At 42.8% G+C, this 14,457-nt stretch overlaps 1 protein-coding gene across 7 annotated transcripts in view; it reads right to left on the minus strand.

Annotated features, from left to right (window-relative positions):
• Positions 1–14,457, minus strand: part of LOC115205111 (teneurin-3) — a 219,082-nt gene that overhangs the window by 167,373 nt on the left and 37,252 nt on the right. For all 7 annotated transcript variants that reach the window (XM_029770775.1, XM_029770773.1, XM_029770774.1 and 4 more), the window contains exon 3: positions 7,921–8,196. In XM_029770775.1, the coding sequence (XP_029626635.1) occupies positions 7,921–8,196 (276 nt within the window). The remainder of the gene's footprint in view (positions 1–7,920; positions 8,197–14,457) is intronic.

Genomic DNA, 14,457 nt, shown 5'->3' on the forward strand with positions numbered 1-14,457 from the left:
GTTAGCTGGTTAGCTAGCATCACTACCTACCTCGATGACTGAAGGCAAAGAAATCTCCTATTCCATCGCTATGGCAGCGAACATTCCGCCACCAAATCCCATGGTTCTCACAGGGGACTGGAATACTAATTGGGACAATTTCAGGGATGAATTCGAGGACTATGCGCTGGCGACCGGTCTACATGAGAAACCCAACGAGGTACAAGCGGCAACTCTGAGGAGTTTAATGGGCAGCGAATGCAGGCATATCTACCGGCACAATCTCACCCTCACAGCGCGACAACAGTATGATGCAAAGGCTATATTGGATGCATTGGAGAATTACTTCAAACCCGCCAGAAACGTAATTTACGAGCAGTTCGTTTTCGGAAGCTGCAAACAGGAAGAGGGTGAGTCAGTACACAACTTTGTAACCCGTTTGAGAGAAAAATCCGCCACTTGTGAATACGGGGGATTGAAAGATGAATTGATTCGTGACAAAATAGTACTGGGAATTGCAAATGAGGATACACGCCGGCGTCTACTGAGAGAGAGAGGCTTAACATTAGTAACTGCCATCGAAATGTGCTGCACTGCCGAAGTCAGTGACATGAGAATGAGAGCAATGGAAACCGAAACCCCACGCTCCGACGTTGATACTGTTCACGCTGTTACTAGGCAGACATTCAGGCAAAACCAATCGAGGCAGAGTAATTCACCACGAACGGTGAACACAGAGAGCCCAGTAGCATGTAAATACTGTGGGAATACGCACACACGTGGCAAAGAGCACTGCCCTGCCTATGGAAAACCATGCAGAGCTTGTGGAACTAATAATCACTTTGCAAAAGTGTGTCTCAAAAGCAAAAGAAGGGTGAGTGAGGGCAAGATTCACTGTGTTGATGATGTCACTCAATGTTCAGAGCTGAACAGTGAAAGTGAAATTTACATGCATGAATCCATTGGGGCTGTACACTCAAGAGGGAAGAAATGGTTTGTGACACTACGATTACACAACAAACAACAACAATGTCAACTGGATTCCGGTGCTACATGCAATGTAATGAGCTACAAAGACAAAATCAAATCTGGCACCTGACACACATCTTTTGCCCAGCGACACTAGACTAAAGCTGTACTCAGGAGAGCTAATGAGCTCTATGGGCACCTTTGAGACCGAATGTGTTATTCGGGGACGCAAACACAAGCTGGAGTTTGAGATTTTGAAAACCAGTCAACATCCTCTCCTCTCAGGCTCTACATGCGAACGCCTGGGACTGATGCAGTTCACTGTACCAAATGACCTGCACGTTGTGGATCATGTCCAGCATGGACCCCTGTCCAAAGAACAACTACTCAGCAGATATGACGATGTATTCAACATGCCCGTTGAATCAGTGCCTGGGGAGGTACACTTTGAAGTGGATGAGAGCATCACTCCAGTCCAGTGTGCTCCTCGCAATGTGCCCATTGCAATGAAAGTGGCTGTGAAGGCCCAGCTGGACAAGTATGAGGCCGATGGTCACATGACATCTGTGACCGAACCAACTGACTGGATCAACAATATGGTCATAGTGAAAAAACCAGAGAAGCTGAGGGTCTGCATCGACCCAAAGCATCTGAACCAAGCACTGAAACGATCCCACTACATCATGCCGACACTAGAGGATGTCCTCTACAAGCTTCCCAAGGCCAGGATTTTCACCTTGGTGGATGCCCGAGATGCATTCCTTCAATGCAAGCTGGACGAAGAAAGCAGCTTTATGACTACCTTCTGGACCCCCTGGGGTCGGAAACGCTGGCTCAAGCTCCCGTTGTCTCAGTGGCACCTGAGATATACCAACGCAAGCAGCACAAGTTACTGGCTGGTCTCAAGGGCATTGAACCCATCGCCGATGATGTCCTGATCGTAGGCTGTGGTGACACAGACGATGAAGCAGAACGCGACCACGATGTGAAGCTCCTGGCACTGATGGAGCGCTGTCGATGAGTTAAGCTTCGTCTTGGCCTGAAGAAGCTACAGTTCAAGGTGAAAGACGTTCACTTCCATGGCCACATTCTTTCAGCAAAAGGCCTGAAGCCGGACCCAGACAAGGTCCGAGCGATCCTCGACATGCCAAACCCATCTGATGCAAAAGGCGTACAGCGTCTCATCGGTTTTGCAAACTATCTTGCAAAGTTCATGCCACACCTATCAGCAGTCTGTGAGCCTCTGCGCCGGTTGCTGGACAAAGACACACCATGGCACTGGCTACCCAAGCACGAGGCCGCGGTGCAGGAGATGAAATCTCTGGCTTCATCCATGCCAGTGTTGCGCTACTACGACGTCACGAAGTCTGTCACAATCCAGAGTGACTCCAGCCAAAGGGGACTTGGATGCTGCCTTATGCAGGAAGGCCAACCCGTTGCGTTTGCCTCGAGAGCGCTCACCCCCACCGAACAGAACTATGCACAAATTGAGAAAGAGTGCCTCAGCATCGTCTTCTCCTGCCAGCGATTCCATCACTACTTATATGGTCGAGAGCTGGTCACCGCTGAAACTGACCACAAACCACTCATTGCCATATTCAGTAAACCTCTCCTCAACGCGCCCAAGAGGCTTCAAAGCATGCTCCTGACTCTGCAAAACTACAGCCTGAAGGTCATTTACAAGCCAGGACCAGAGATGTACATCAGCGACACACTGAGCAGGGCAACGGCACAATGTACAGGCAGAGGCACTGCCTATCAGCGGCAGGCCATCTGTTCGCTACAGCAGGAACAACAAGATGTTCAACAGATCAATCAGGCAGACTACTTAAACGTCACAGATCACCGCCTAGCCCAGATCAGGCAACACACTGACAAGGACGAACACCTACAATCACTGAAGTCCATGGCTCTCGCAGGTTGGCCATACCTGAAAGAGGAGACACCTTTCACAGTGAGAGAATACTGGACCTTTCGAGATGAGATCAGCGTGCAAAATGGCGTCTTGTTCAGAGGTCAGAAGGTCATTATTCCCAAATCACTACGTCCAGAGATGCTTACCCGCATACACTCCAGTCACGTTGGAGGTGACGCATGCTACCGCCAGGCTCGTGAAACATTATACTGGCCAAACATGCAAGCAGAAATTAAAGACTTTGTCAGCAACTGTACCACGCGCAACGAGTACGCTCATGAACAGCAAAAGGAAACCATGATGTCACACGAACTGCCCACAAGGGCCTGGCAAATCGTCAGCATGGAATTATTCAGCCATAGACAAAAGGACTATCTTCTCATTGTTGATCACTACTCTGACTTTTGGGAAATTGAACTGCTCCCTGACTTGTCTGCAGAAACGGTCATAAAGCGCTGCAAGGCCCAGTTTGCCAGGCAAGGTCAGCCTGACAAGGTAATCACGAACAATGGCCCACAACTCACTGCACAGTTCAAGCGTTTCGCCTCAGAATGGGAGTTTGACCATGTGACCTCCTCTCCAAGACACCCAAAAGCAAATGGCAAGGCAGAGTCAGCTGTCAAGATTGCAAAAAACCTGTTAAGCAGGGCCGCGCGCGACAGCAACGACCCATGGAAAGCGATCTTACAGTGGAGGAACACACCCACCGAAAACATGGACAGCAGCCCAGCACAACGCCTTCTGTCCAGACGTCTGAAGACTGCCATCCCCGTAGCTAACAAGCTACTTGAGCCCTGCGTCATGGTTGGCGTCACGGACAAACTGCGTCACAGAAAGCAGCTCGCTAAGTGCTTCTACGACCGGACTGCTCGAGACCTACCAGAGCTGGAGGTGGGTGAAACGATAAGGATGAAACCGCTGCCGGGAGACCACACAGGACTTTGGAGGCTGGGCACGTGCCTACAGAGAGTTGCACCACGCTCTTACCTGGTGGATGTTGGTGGCTCCCTCTATCGTCGCAATCGGGTGGATCTGCGCGTAGCAGAGCAGACAAACCAGAACACGCCATACACTCACCTAGATGAGCTGGATCACAGTCCAGGCCTAAGGGTAAGAGGTGCAGAATTGAGACATGAGCCAACTGAAGGTGAGGCTTCTACCCCACCAAGCTCTCCAGCTCGTGGCCCTAATCCTACCCCTGTCAGAGCCCATACTTACTCACGGGTGGGTCGGCTGTGCAAGCCACCGAACAGGCTTACTCTGTAAGCAAGAGACTGTGTTAACTTGTCCTCCTGTTTATAAAAAGAAAATAAAAAAAAATAAAAAATAAAAAATTTAAAAAAGAAAGGAAGATGACAACTGAAGTAAAAAGAAAATGTCATGCGTTTTTAATTGTTATGACTTGATTGTTAAGAATTTAATGTTATGCTGTCATGTTTGCACTTTCTATTGAAAAGGATGATGTTACGGAGTCTAGTTGATAGGTAATCGACTAGCCGGACTGTTCCCCGGACTCCGCGTGTAGGGATTTGTACAATGCATGAACAAGGCTATTGAACTAGACATTGGTGTTTGTCTTTATTACCTTATTCAATATATCATACTGAAACAGACAACTGAATGGGAACTGCCTGCATGCCCTTTTGATTATGTCAAATACATGTGATTGACAACTAAGAGATATACATGCTAACTGTGGATAACAGTCGTTCAAGTTCAGCATTGTTAGTTGGCTAGCAAAGCAATTCATATTTCTTGCTAGCTAACTAAAGGACACCGGCATCTCTAGCTGTAGCCACCGAAAAATGATATGAGGGGGAAAAGTTGGTCACTTGTCCAATGACAAGATCCTACCAGCAGCTAGGTAGCTTGCTTGGCTCAAGTCTTTTTAACCTGCTAAATAAATTGCTACATTATTGATACACTAATCTATTAGCCATGTTATGACTGACTTGTGATCATTGCCGTTGCTAGTTTGATTGCATTGACATTCCCAACTTTTGTTACATTTGTCAGTTTTTGTCCAACATATTTATTTTTAAATTTTTATTTCACCTTTATTTAACCAGGTAGGCTAGTTGAGAACAAGTTCTCATTTACAACTGCGACCTGGCCAAGATAAAGCAAAGCCGTTCAACACATACAACAACACAGAATTACACATGGAATAAACAAACATACAGTCAATAATACAGGAGAAAAAAACAAGTATATATACATTGTGTGCAAATAAATAAATATAGTATAGGGATGAGGTAGTTGGATGGGCTATTTACAGTTGGGCTATGTGCATGTGCAATGATCTGTGAGCTGCTCTGACAACTGGTGCTTGGAGTTAGTGAGGGAGATAAGAGTCTCCAGCTTCAGCGATTTTTGCAGTCTGTTCCAGTCATTGGCAGCAGAAAACTGGAAGGAAAGGCGGCCAAAGGAGGAATTGGCTTTGGGGGTGACCAATGAAATATACCTGCTGGAGTGAGCGCTGCGGGTGGGTGCTGCTATGGAGACCAGTGAACTGAGATAAGGCGAGGTTTTACCTAGCAAATACTTGTAGATGACCTGGAGCCAGTGGGTTTGGCGATGAGTATGAAGCGAGGGCCAGCCAACGAAAGCATACAGGTCGCAGTGGTTGGTAGTATATGGGGCTTTGGTGACAAAACGTATGGCACTGTGATAGACTGCATCCAATTTGTTGAATAGAGTGTTGGAGGCTATTTTGTAAATTACATCGCCGAAGTCGAGGATCGGTAGGATAGTCAGTTTTACGAGGGTATGTTTGGCAGCATGAGTGAAGGATGCTTTGTTGCAAAATAGGAAGCCGATTCTAGATTTAATTTTGGATTGGAGATGCTTAATGTGGGTCTGGAAGGAGAGTTTACAGTCTAACCAGACACCTAGGTATTTGTAGTTGTCCACATATTCTAGGTCAGAACCGTCCAGAGTAGTGATGCTGGACGGGCAGGCAGGTGCGGGCAGCGATCGGTTGAAGAGCACGCATTTAGTTTTACTTGCATTTAAGAGCAGTTGGAGGCCACAGAAGGAGAGTTGTATGGCATTGAAGCTCGTCTGGAGGTTAGTTAGCACAGTGTCCAAAGAAGGGCCAGAAGTATACAGAATGGTGTCGTCTGCGTAGAGGTGGATCAGAGAATCACCAGCAGCAAGAGTGACATCATTGATGTATACAGAGAAGAGAGTCGGCCTGAGAATTTAACCCTGTGGCACCCCCATAGAGACTGCCAGAGGTCCGGACAACAGGCCCTCCAATTTGACATGCTGAACTCTATCAGAGAAGTAGCTGGTGAACCAGGCGAGGCAGTCATTTGAGAAACCAAGGCTGTTGAGTCTGCCGATAAGAATGTGGTGATTGACAGAGTCGAAAGCCTTGGCCAGGTCGATGAATACGGCTGCACAGTATTGTCTCTTATTGATGGCAGTTATGATATTGTTTAGGATCTTGAGCGTGGCTGAGGTGCACCCATGACCAGCTCAAAAGCCAGATTGCATAGCGGAGAAGATACAGTGGGATTCGAAATGGTCGGTGATCTGTTTGTTAACTTGGCTTTCGAAGACCTTAGAAAGGCAGGGTAGGATAGATATAGGTCTGTAGCAGTTTGGGTCTAGAGTGTCTCCCCCTTCGAAGAGGGGGATGACCGCGGCAGCTTTCCAATCTTTGGGGATCTCAGACGATGCAAAAGAGAGGTTGAACAGGCTAGTAATAGGGGTTGCAACAATTTCGGCAGATCATTTTAGAAAGAGATGGTCCAGATTGTCTAGCCCGGCTGATTTGTAGGGATCCAAATTTTGTAGCTATTTCAGAACATCAGCTATCTGGATTTGGGAGAAGGAGAAATGGGGGAGGCTTGGGTGAGTTGCTGTGGGGGGGTCCAGAGCAGTTGACCGGGGTAGGGGTAGCCATGTGGAAAGCATAGCCAGCCATAGAAAAATGCTTATTGAAATTCTCAATTATCGTGGATTTATCGGTTGTGACAGTGTTTCCTAGCCTCAGTGCAGTGGGCAGCTAGAAGGAGGTGCTCTTATTCTCCATGGACTACAGTGTCCCGTAACTTTTTTGAGTTTGTGCTACAGGATGCAAATTTATGTTTCAAAAAGCTAGCTTTAGCTTTCCTAACTGCTTGTATATCAATTTCAATTACTTGATAATGAAACTGAAACAGTGCATCCCGAATGGGTGGAGGCAGCAAAAAATGTACCAGGCCAGGTGTGATTTACAACCTGATAGCAATATTTTTTGGACAACCATGAAATGTATTGGTGAATTATATTAATCATGCATTGAGCTCCATCCATCTATTCTGCTAACAATGCCTTGCTCTAAATCATGGAATTTTGAGTCAAACATAACCTATTTTTAAAACCTCTTACAAAGTTGGTTTGTAGCAAAAACTGGGAATTTGATATTGTTGACTGATATTACTGTCTGTTTGTTTCATATCTGCAAAGTAGTCAGTTCCACATTTAAAGCAACATACTTGTTTACCCCGCATTCGATGCACAGAAGATCTCTCTTCAAAAGAATACCACAGTCTCAAGTTTCAGGTTTCGAGCAAGATCATTGCACTTCAAACCATTGAACCTACTTAATCAGCTATTGTGTGTTCTCGTTCAACCACTGTGGAATTTCTAAGCGAAACCTCTGACCGACTCTTTACAAAGCTATCTTTGAATACACGCTAGCCCATAGGGAAACTTTACAAAACTCCCCTACTTCCCTGTGGAGAGGGCCAGGTGACTACCAACCACTCAATTGGTAGACCAAATTCTTATCCACAAAAGGCCATGAAGCATAGCTTTCATCCCCAAACAGAAGCTGCACATGCCTGTTCTTGCCCTTCCAAATACCACTTGCACCAATCAGAACCCACCATTCATTGCTTCCACAAATGAATGTTTTCCTGAGCACCAATGAAACTATAACACACTGCTGACTAGTATGAACATTTGTTGTGATTCTTTTTTTTTTACTTCGTACTTAAACAATACCTCCACAAAACAGGAGTTAGGGGGCTCACATTTAACAAATAAAGGTTTGGCAGACTTACCGATTTCGTTGTCCGACTTATTGTCAATTTCCGTGTCTGTGATGGTAAGGGCTGAGTTGGAGCGACTAGACAGGCATGAGCTTTGGCCTGACTTGGCACCCCTGCCCCAGAGAGCCATGGTACGTTCCGGGGATGTGGGCTCATGATTTTCTGTGGGGACCGTTCTTCTGGAGTAGCGACCAAGGGGGTGTGAGAGGCCCGTTTCAGGGCAGAGGGCCAGGCCTCTGCGTGTGGAGGGCTCACATATCCCAAGTTGCCTCAGCGAGAAGCCCTGTCCTGTAAAATCAAAAACAAATGCGCTTTAATAGCAGCCTGATAATTTAACAATGTTATCAAACCCCAATCCTAAACCCAGAATATCTGCCACTGTGGATAGCTTTCAAATTGTGTGACTGTTCTTAGAAGGGCAGTAGGCAGGGTTGGGTACGTTACTTCTAAATGTAATCCATTACCAATTACCTGTCCAAAATTGTAATCAGTAACGTAACTTTTGGATTACCTTAGCTCAGTAACATATTCTGATTACATTCAGTTACTTTTAGATTACATTCCCCTTAAAAGGCATTAGAAGAAGACAAACATGTATATTTCCAATTGAACAACATCTATTGCAGGATAAATCAATGTTAAAGTTTACATAGCTGGCCATATATTGATGTTACATTTTACTTTATGGATTGGTTATGTAGGCTTCTTCTAACACATCACTTTCTACTGCATATAATAATAATAATAATAAGATGAAATTATATCTTTACATTAAAAACCAAAGTCTATCAGAATTCCAGTTATTACAATAAATGTTATACCCCTTGATTTCAAGAATAGGACTTAGAAATACGGAAGTATAGATTAGCCAAATTGTATTACCTGAGCATATCCCCAAAACTAAGGACTAATTAGCCAGCCCTACTGTTTATGATTTGGTTGTCATGGAGGACGATTGGGCTCATTGATTCGAGTTGAAAAAAGAATGCTCTGCTCATGGAATGGCATGCTTAAAGAACTACTGAAAATACTGATATCTTGATAATATGCAGCTGTTTAAAGGGCAAATACACAGATAAAATAATACCAAAACGGCCGCCCCGCCTCTGTTTTTGTAAAAAGCTGAGGGATAGGCCTGGAGGAATGTAACCACTCTCAGATTAATTAACAGAGCTATGGATGCAGGGACTGACCATCTATGATATCAACATTATTGTTTTAACCATGTTATGAGGCTATACAGTATTTGTTTACATTTGCAATGTTTACAAACATCGGGGAAAAAACAAGCTTATTTTGGGTTCTCATTCAGTGTGACAGATGAACTAAGCTCATGAGGCATTTATAAGTTATATTCTTCAAGAATCAATGGATATACAGTACCAGTCAAAAGTTTGGACACACCTACTCATTCAAGGGTTTTTCTTTATTTTCAAATAATAGTGAAGACATCTAAAATATGAAATAACAGATATGGAATCATGTAGTAACCAAAATAAGTGTTAAACAAATTAAAATATATGTTCGATTTTAGATTCTTCAAAGTAGCCACCCTTTGACTTCAAAGTAGCCACCCTTTGACTAAAATATATTTTGATCTGTTTAACAGTTGTTTGGTTACTACATGATTCCATATGTGTTATTTCATAGTTTTTATGTCTTAACTACTATTTTACAAAATATATTTTTTTTTATCAGCATGAATTAGATTGAGCAAAAAAAGCCTCACTTTTATTCCACAGGCTGCGATCTGCACTATGCGGCTGTTGCAAGAGCGTATATTTCAATTGCTGTCCACTGGTTTCAAAAACAATGATTGATAGGCAACTTAAACTTCTTGAATTCAACCATTATTGGGTTCAAATACACATTTAGATTTGTGAACAACCATCCACAACAACCACAATCTGTAAGGAGCAAATAGCTAAATGAGAGAGAATCAGTGTGATTCACATCAATGCGCTATGTACACTACCGTTCAAAAGTTTGGGGTCACTTAGAAATGTCCTTGTTTTTGAAAGAAAAGCAATTTTTTTGTCCATAAAAATAACATCAAATTGATCAGAAATACAGTGTAGACACTGTTAATGTTGTAAATGACTATTCTAGCTGAAAACGACTGATTTCTAATGGAATATCTACATAGGCGTGCAGAGGCCAATTATCAGCAACCATCACTCCTGTGCTCCAATAGCATGTTGTGTTAGCTAATCCAAGTTCATCATTTTAAAAGGCTAATTGATCTTTAGAAAAACCCTTTTGCAATTATGTTAGCACAGCTGAAAACTGTTGTCCAAATTTAAAGAAGCAATAAAACTGGCCTTCTTTAGACTACAGCGGCTTGCGAAAGTATTCACCCCCTTGGCATTTTTCCTATTTTGTTGCCTTACAACCTGGAATTAAAATTGATTTTTTGGGGGTTTGTATCATTTTATTTGCACAACATGCCTACCACTTTAAAGATGCAAAATAGTTTTTATTGTGAAACAAACAAGAAATAAGACAAAAAAAAATGAAACTCTTGAGCGTGCATAACTATTCACCCCTTCAAAGTCAATACTTTGCAGAGTTACTTTTTGCAGCAATTACAGCCGCAAGTCTCTTGGGGTTTGTCTCTATAAGCTTGGTACATCTAGCCACTGGGATTTTTGCCCATTCTTCAAGTCAAAACTGCTCCAGCTCCTTCAAGTTGGATGGGTTCCGCTGGTGTACAACAATCTTTAAGTCATACCACAGATTCTCAATTGGATTGAGGCCTGGGCTTTGACTAGGCCATTCCAAGACATGTAAATGTTTGCCTTTAAAACACTTGAGTGTTGCTTTAGCAGTATGCTTAGGGTCATTCTCCTGCCGGAAGGTGAACCTCCATCTTAGTCTCAAATCTCTTGAAGACTGAAACAAGTTTCCCTCAAGAATTTCTCTGTATTTAGCGCCATCCATCATTCCTTAAAGGTTTCCCAGTCCCTGCCAATGAAAAACATCCCCACAGCATGATGCTGCCATCAACATGCTTCACTGATGGGGTGGTGATCTCCGGGTGATGAGAGGTGTTGGGATTGCGCCAGACATAGCGTATTCCTTGATGGCCAAAAAGTTCAATTTTAGTCTCATCTGACCAGAGTACCTTCTTCCATATGTTTGGAGAGTCTCCCACATGCCTTCTGGCGAACACCAAACATGTTTGCTTACTTTTTTTCTGGCCAGTCTTCCATAAAGCCCAGCTCTGTGGAGTGTACGGTTTAAAGTGGTCCGATGGACAGATTCTCCAATCTCCACTGTGGAACTTTGTAACTCCTTCAGGGTTATCTTTGGTCTCTTTGTTGCCTCTCTGAGGAATGCCCTCTTTGCCTGGTCCGTGAGTTTTGGTGGGCGGCCCTCTCTTGGCAGGTTTGTTGTGGTGCCATATTCTTTCCATTTTTTAATAATGTATTTAATGGTGCTCCGTGGGATGTTCAAAGTTTCTGATCTTTTTTTATAAACCAACCCTGATCTGTACATCTCAACAACATTGTCCCTGACCTGTTTGGAGAGCTCCTTGGTCTCATATTGCCTCTTGCTTGGTGGTGCCCCTTGCTTAGTGGTGTTGCAGACACTGGGGCCTTTCAGAAGAGGTGTATATATACTGAGATCATGTGACAGATCATGTGACCCTTAGATTGCACACAGGTGGACTTTATTTAACTAATTATTTGACTTCTGAAGGTAAGTGGTTGCACCAGATCTTATTTAGGGGCTTCATAGCAAAGGGGGTTAATATATATGCATGCACCACTTTTCTGTTTTATATTTTTTTTACATTCTTTGAAACAAGTTATTTTTTTCATTTCACTTCACCAATTTTGACTATTTTGTGTATGTCCATTACATGAAATCCAAATAAAAATATATTTATATTACAGGTTGTAATGCAACAAAATAGAAAAAACACCAAGGGGGATGAATACTTTTGCAAGACACTGTAGTTGAGAATCTGGAGCATCAGCATTTGTGGGTTCGATTACAGGCTCAAAATGGCCAGAAACAAAGACCTTTCTTCTGAAACTAGTCAGTCTATTCTTGTTCTGAGAAATGAAGTCTATCCCATGCGAGACATTGGCAAGAAACTGAAGATCTCGTACAACGCTGTGTAATACTCCCTTCACAGAATAGCGCAAACTGTATCTAACCAGAATAGAGGACAAGTACATTAGAGTGTCTAGTTTGAGAAACAGACGCCTCACAAGTCCTCAACTGGCAGCTTCATTAAATAGTACCCGCAAAACACCAGTCTCAACGTCAACAGTGAAGAGGCGACTCTGGGATCCTGGTCTTCTAGGCAGAGTTGCAAAGAAAAAGCCATATCTCAGACTGCCCAATGAAAATAAAATATTAAAATGGGCAAAAGAACACAGACACTGGACAGAGGAACTTTAGCCAGTTAGCTTGGGTGTTTGGTTGGGACAATAATTAATTTACTGGCAGGCAAGCTTCAGAAGGACAAGTAAGCTTCAATGCCCCATTGTTTATTAGTGCAATTTTGACGAGCTGAAAAAGTTTGAGAGTTCATCTAAATGTTCTTTTGTTAGATTTTAGCTCATCTTGTTCTGGCTAGCATTAGTCGTTGATCTTGTTGTTGTTGATGTGCATAACTGAGGGAGAGAGAGCCTACCTTTTCATGGTTGTTTGATCAATAGGACTGTAAAGTTCCCAAATGTAAGAGGACTCCCGTGGTATTTATATATTTGCAAGAATCCATTAAAACCTGTTTGGGCTAGGGGGCAGTATTGAGAATTTTGGAAAGAAATATGTGCCCATTTTTAACTGCCTCCTACACCAACTCAGAAGCTAGAATATGCATATTATTGTTCAGGTTTGGATAGAAAACACTCTGAATTTTCTAAAACAGTTAGAATGGTGTCTGTAAGTATAACAAAACTCATATTGCAGGCAAAAACCTGTGAAAAATAGATAAAAAAAATGTGAATTTTGTGACTGTACTATTTAGTGTCATTGTTTTATAGATACCATAGTGAGAAAGGATTCAGTTCGCAACTCCTAAGGCTTCCACTAGATGTCAACGATCTTTATAAAGTTGTTTGAAGCATCTGTGATGAATACAGACCGAATTAGAATGCTTGTAAGTTGACACGTCATCACTTCATTTTTTGCGCCTGCGCATAAATCTGAGAAGAGTGTCTTTGTCATAATCGTTTATTCTAGACACTTGATAGGTTGTGTGAAAATATTACTGATGTTTACTGATGTTTCACGTTAAAAATGGACCAAAAGATTAATGCTAAACAACGTTTGACATGTTTGAACAAACGTAAATAGATTATTTACTAGGTTTTTTTTAGCTTTTCGGCGTGACTTTACACTGCCCACCTCATTTTGTGGGAGCCTACTGAACGCTAACTATTTGGACATAAATTATGAACTTTGTCAAAAGAAACCACATTTGTTCTGGACCTGGGATCCCTGGCAGCGCCTTCTGATGGAGATAATCAAAGGTAAGGGGATATTTAGAATGTTATTATCGATATTAGATGATGCTAATGCTAACTGTATAGCTTAGCTTAGCTTAGCTTATAGCTTAGCTTGTTGTTGTTAGCATAGTACCCAGTTTATTGCAAAATGTGATTTCCCAGTAAAGTTATTTTGAGATCTGGCCATTCGGTAGCAATTACGAGATGATAATATATTATTCTTTGAATGACAATATTATAATTTACCAATGTTTTCGAATAGTAATTCCGTGATTTGTAATGCTGGATTCACTGGGAGCATTCGAGACGAAAAAAAATTCTGAATTTCACCGCGACTGTAAATGCTGTTTTTGGATATAAATATGAACTTGATGGAACTAAAAATGCATGTATTGTATAACATAATGTCCTATGAGTGTCATCTGATGCAGATTGTCAAAGGTAAGTGCATAATTCTAGCTAGTTTTCTGTCTGTTGATGCCCTTCTTTGAATTGGCTAAACATTACACGCAGCTATTGTCAATGTACTCTCCTAACATAACCTAACTTTATGCATTCTCCGTAAAGCCTCTGAAAATCGGACAGCGTGGTTAGATTTAGGAGATATATCTTTCAAATGGAGGAAAATAGTTGATTATTTGATTATTTGAAATGATTACTCTTGCAGTTTTGAATTCCCCGCCATGGTCACATGACAATGAATCCCAATACCGGGATAAGATCCTGCCCCCTGGCCTCAACAGGTTTTAAGGTGTATTCTGTGGCTTTGGCGAATGCGTCCTAATGATCTAAAGTCGTGCTGTTGCAGCTACCTGTAAACACACAGTCCAGTTCAAAGTGAATGATGGCAGACCTGAGTGGCAAATGCCATGTTTTGCGAAAAGGCCTACTGTAGCTCCGATTGGCTATGGCGCACCGGTCTGCGTGTCACTGATAGCTCCGGAAATGTGTCATTACGCACACCTGGTCCCCATTTCCTTGATTAGTACCTGTATAAGTGTGCCCTTTGTTCACCATTGTCCTGTCGATTATTGTTACAATGTCTGTTGGTCGTGTGAGTACCTGAGCTGTGTTGTTTTGGCTT

The sequence above is a fragment of the Salmo trutta genome, chromosome 13, assembly GCF_901001165.1.
Source record: "Salmo trutta chromosome 13, fSalTru1.1, whole genome shotgun sequence".
Lineage (NCBI taxonomy): Eukaryota > Metazoa > Chordata > Actinopteri > Salmoniformes > Salmonidae > Salmo > Salmo trutta.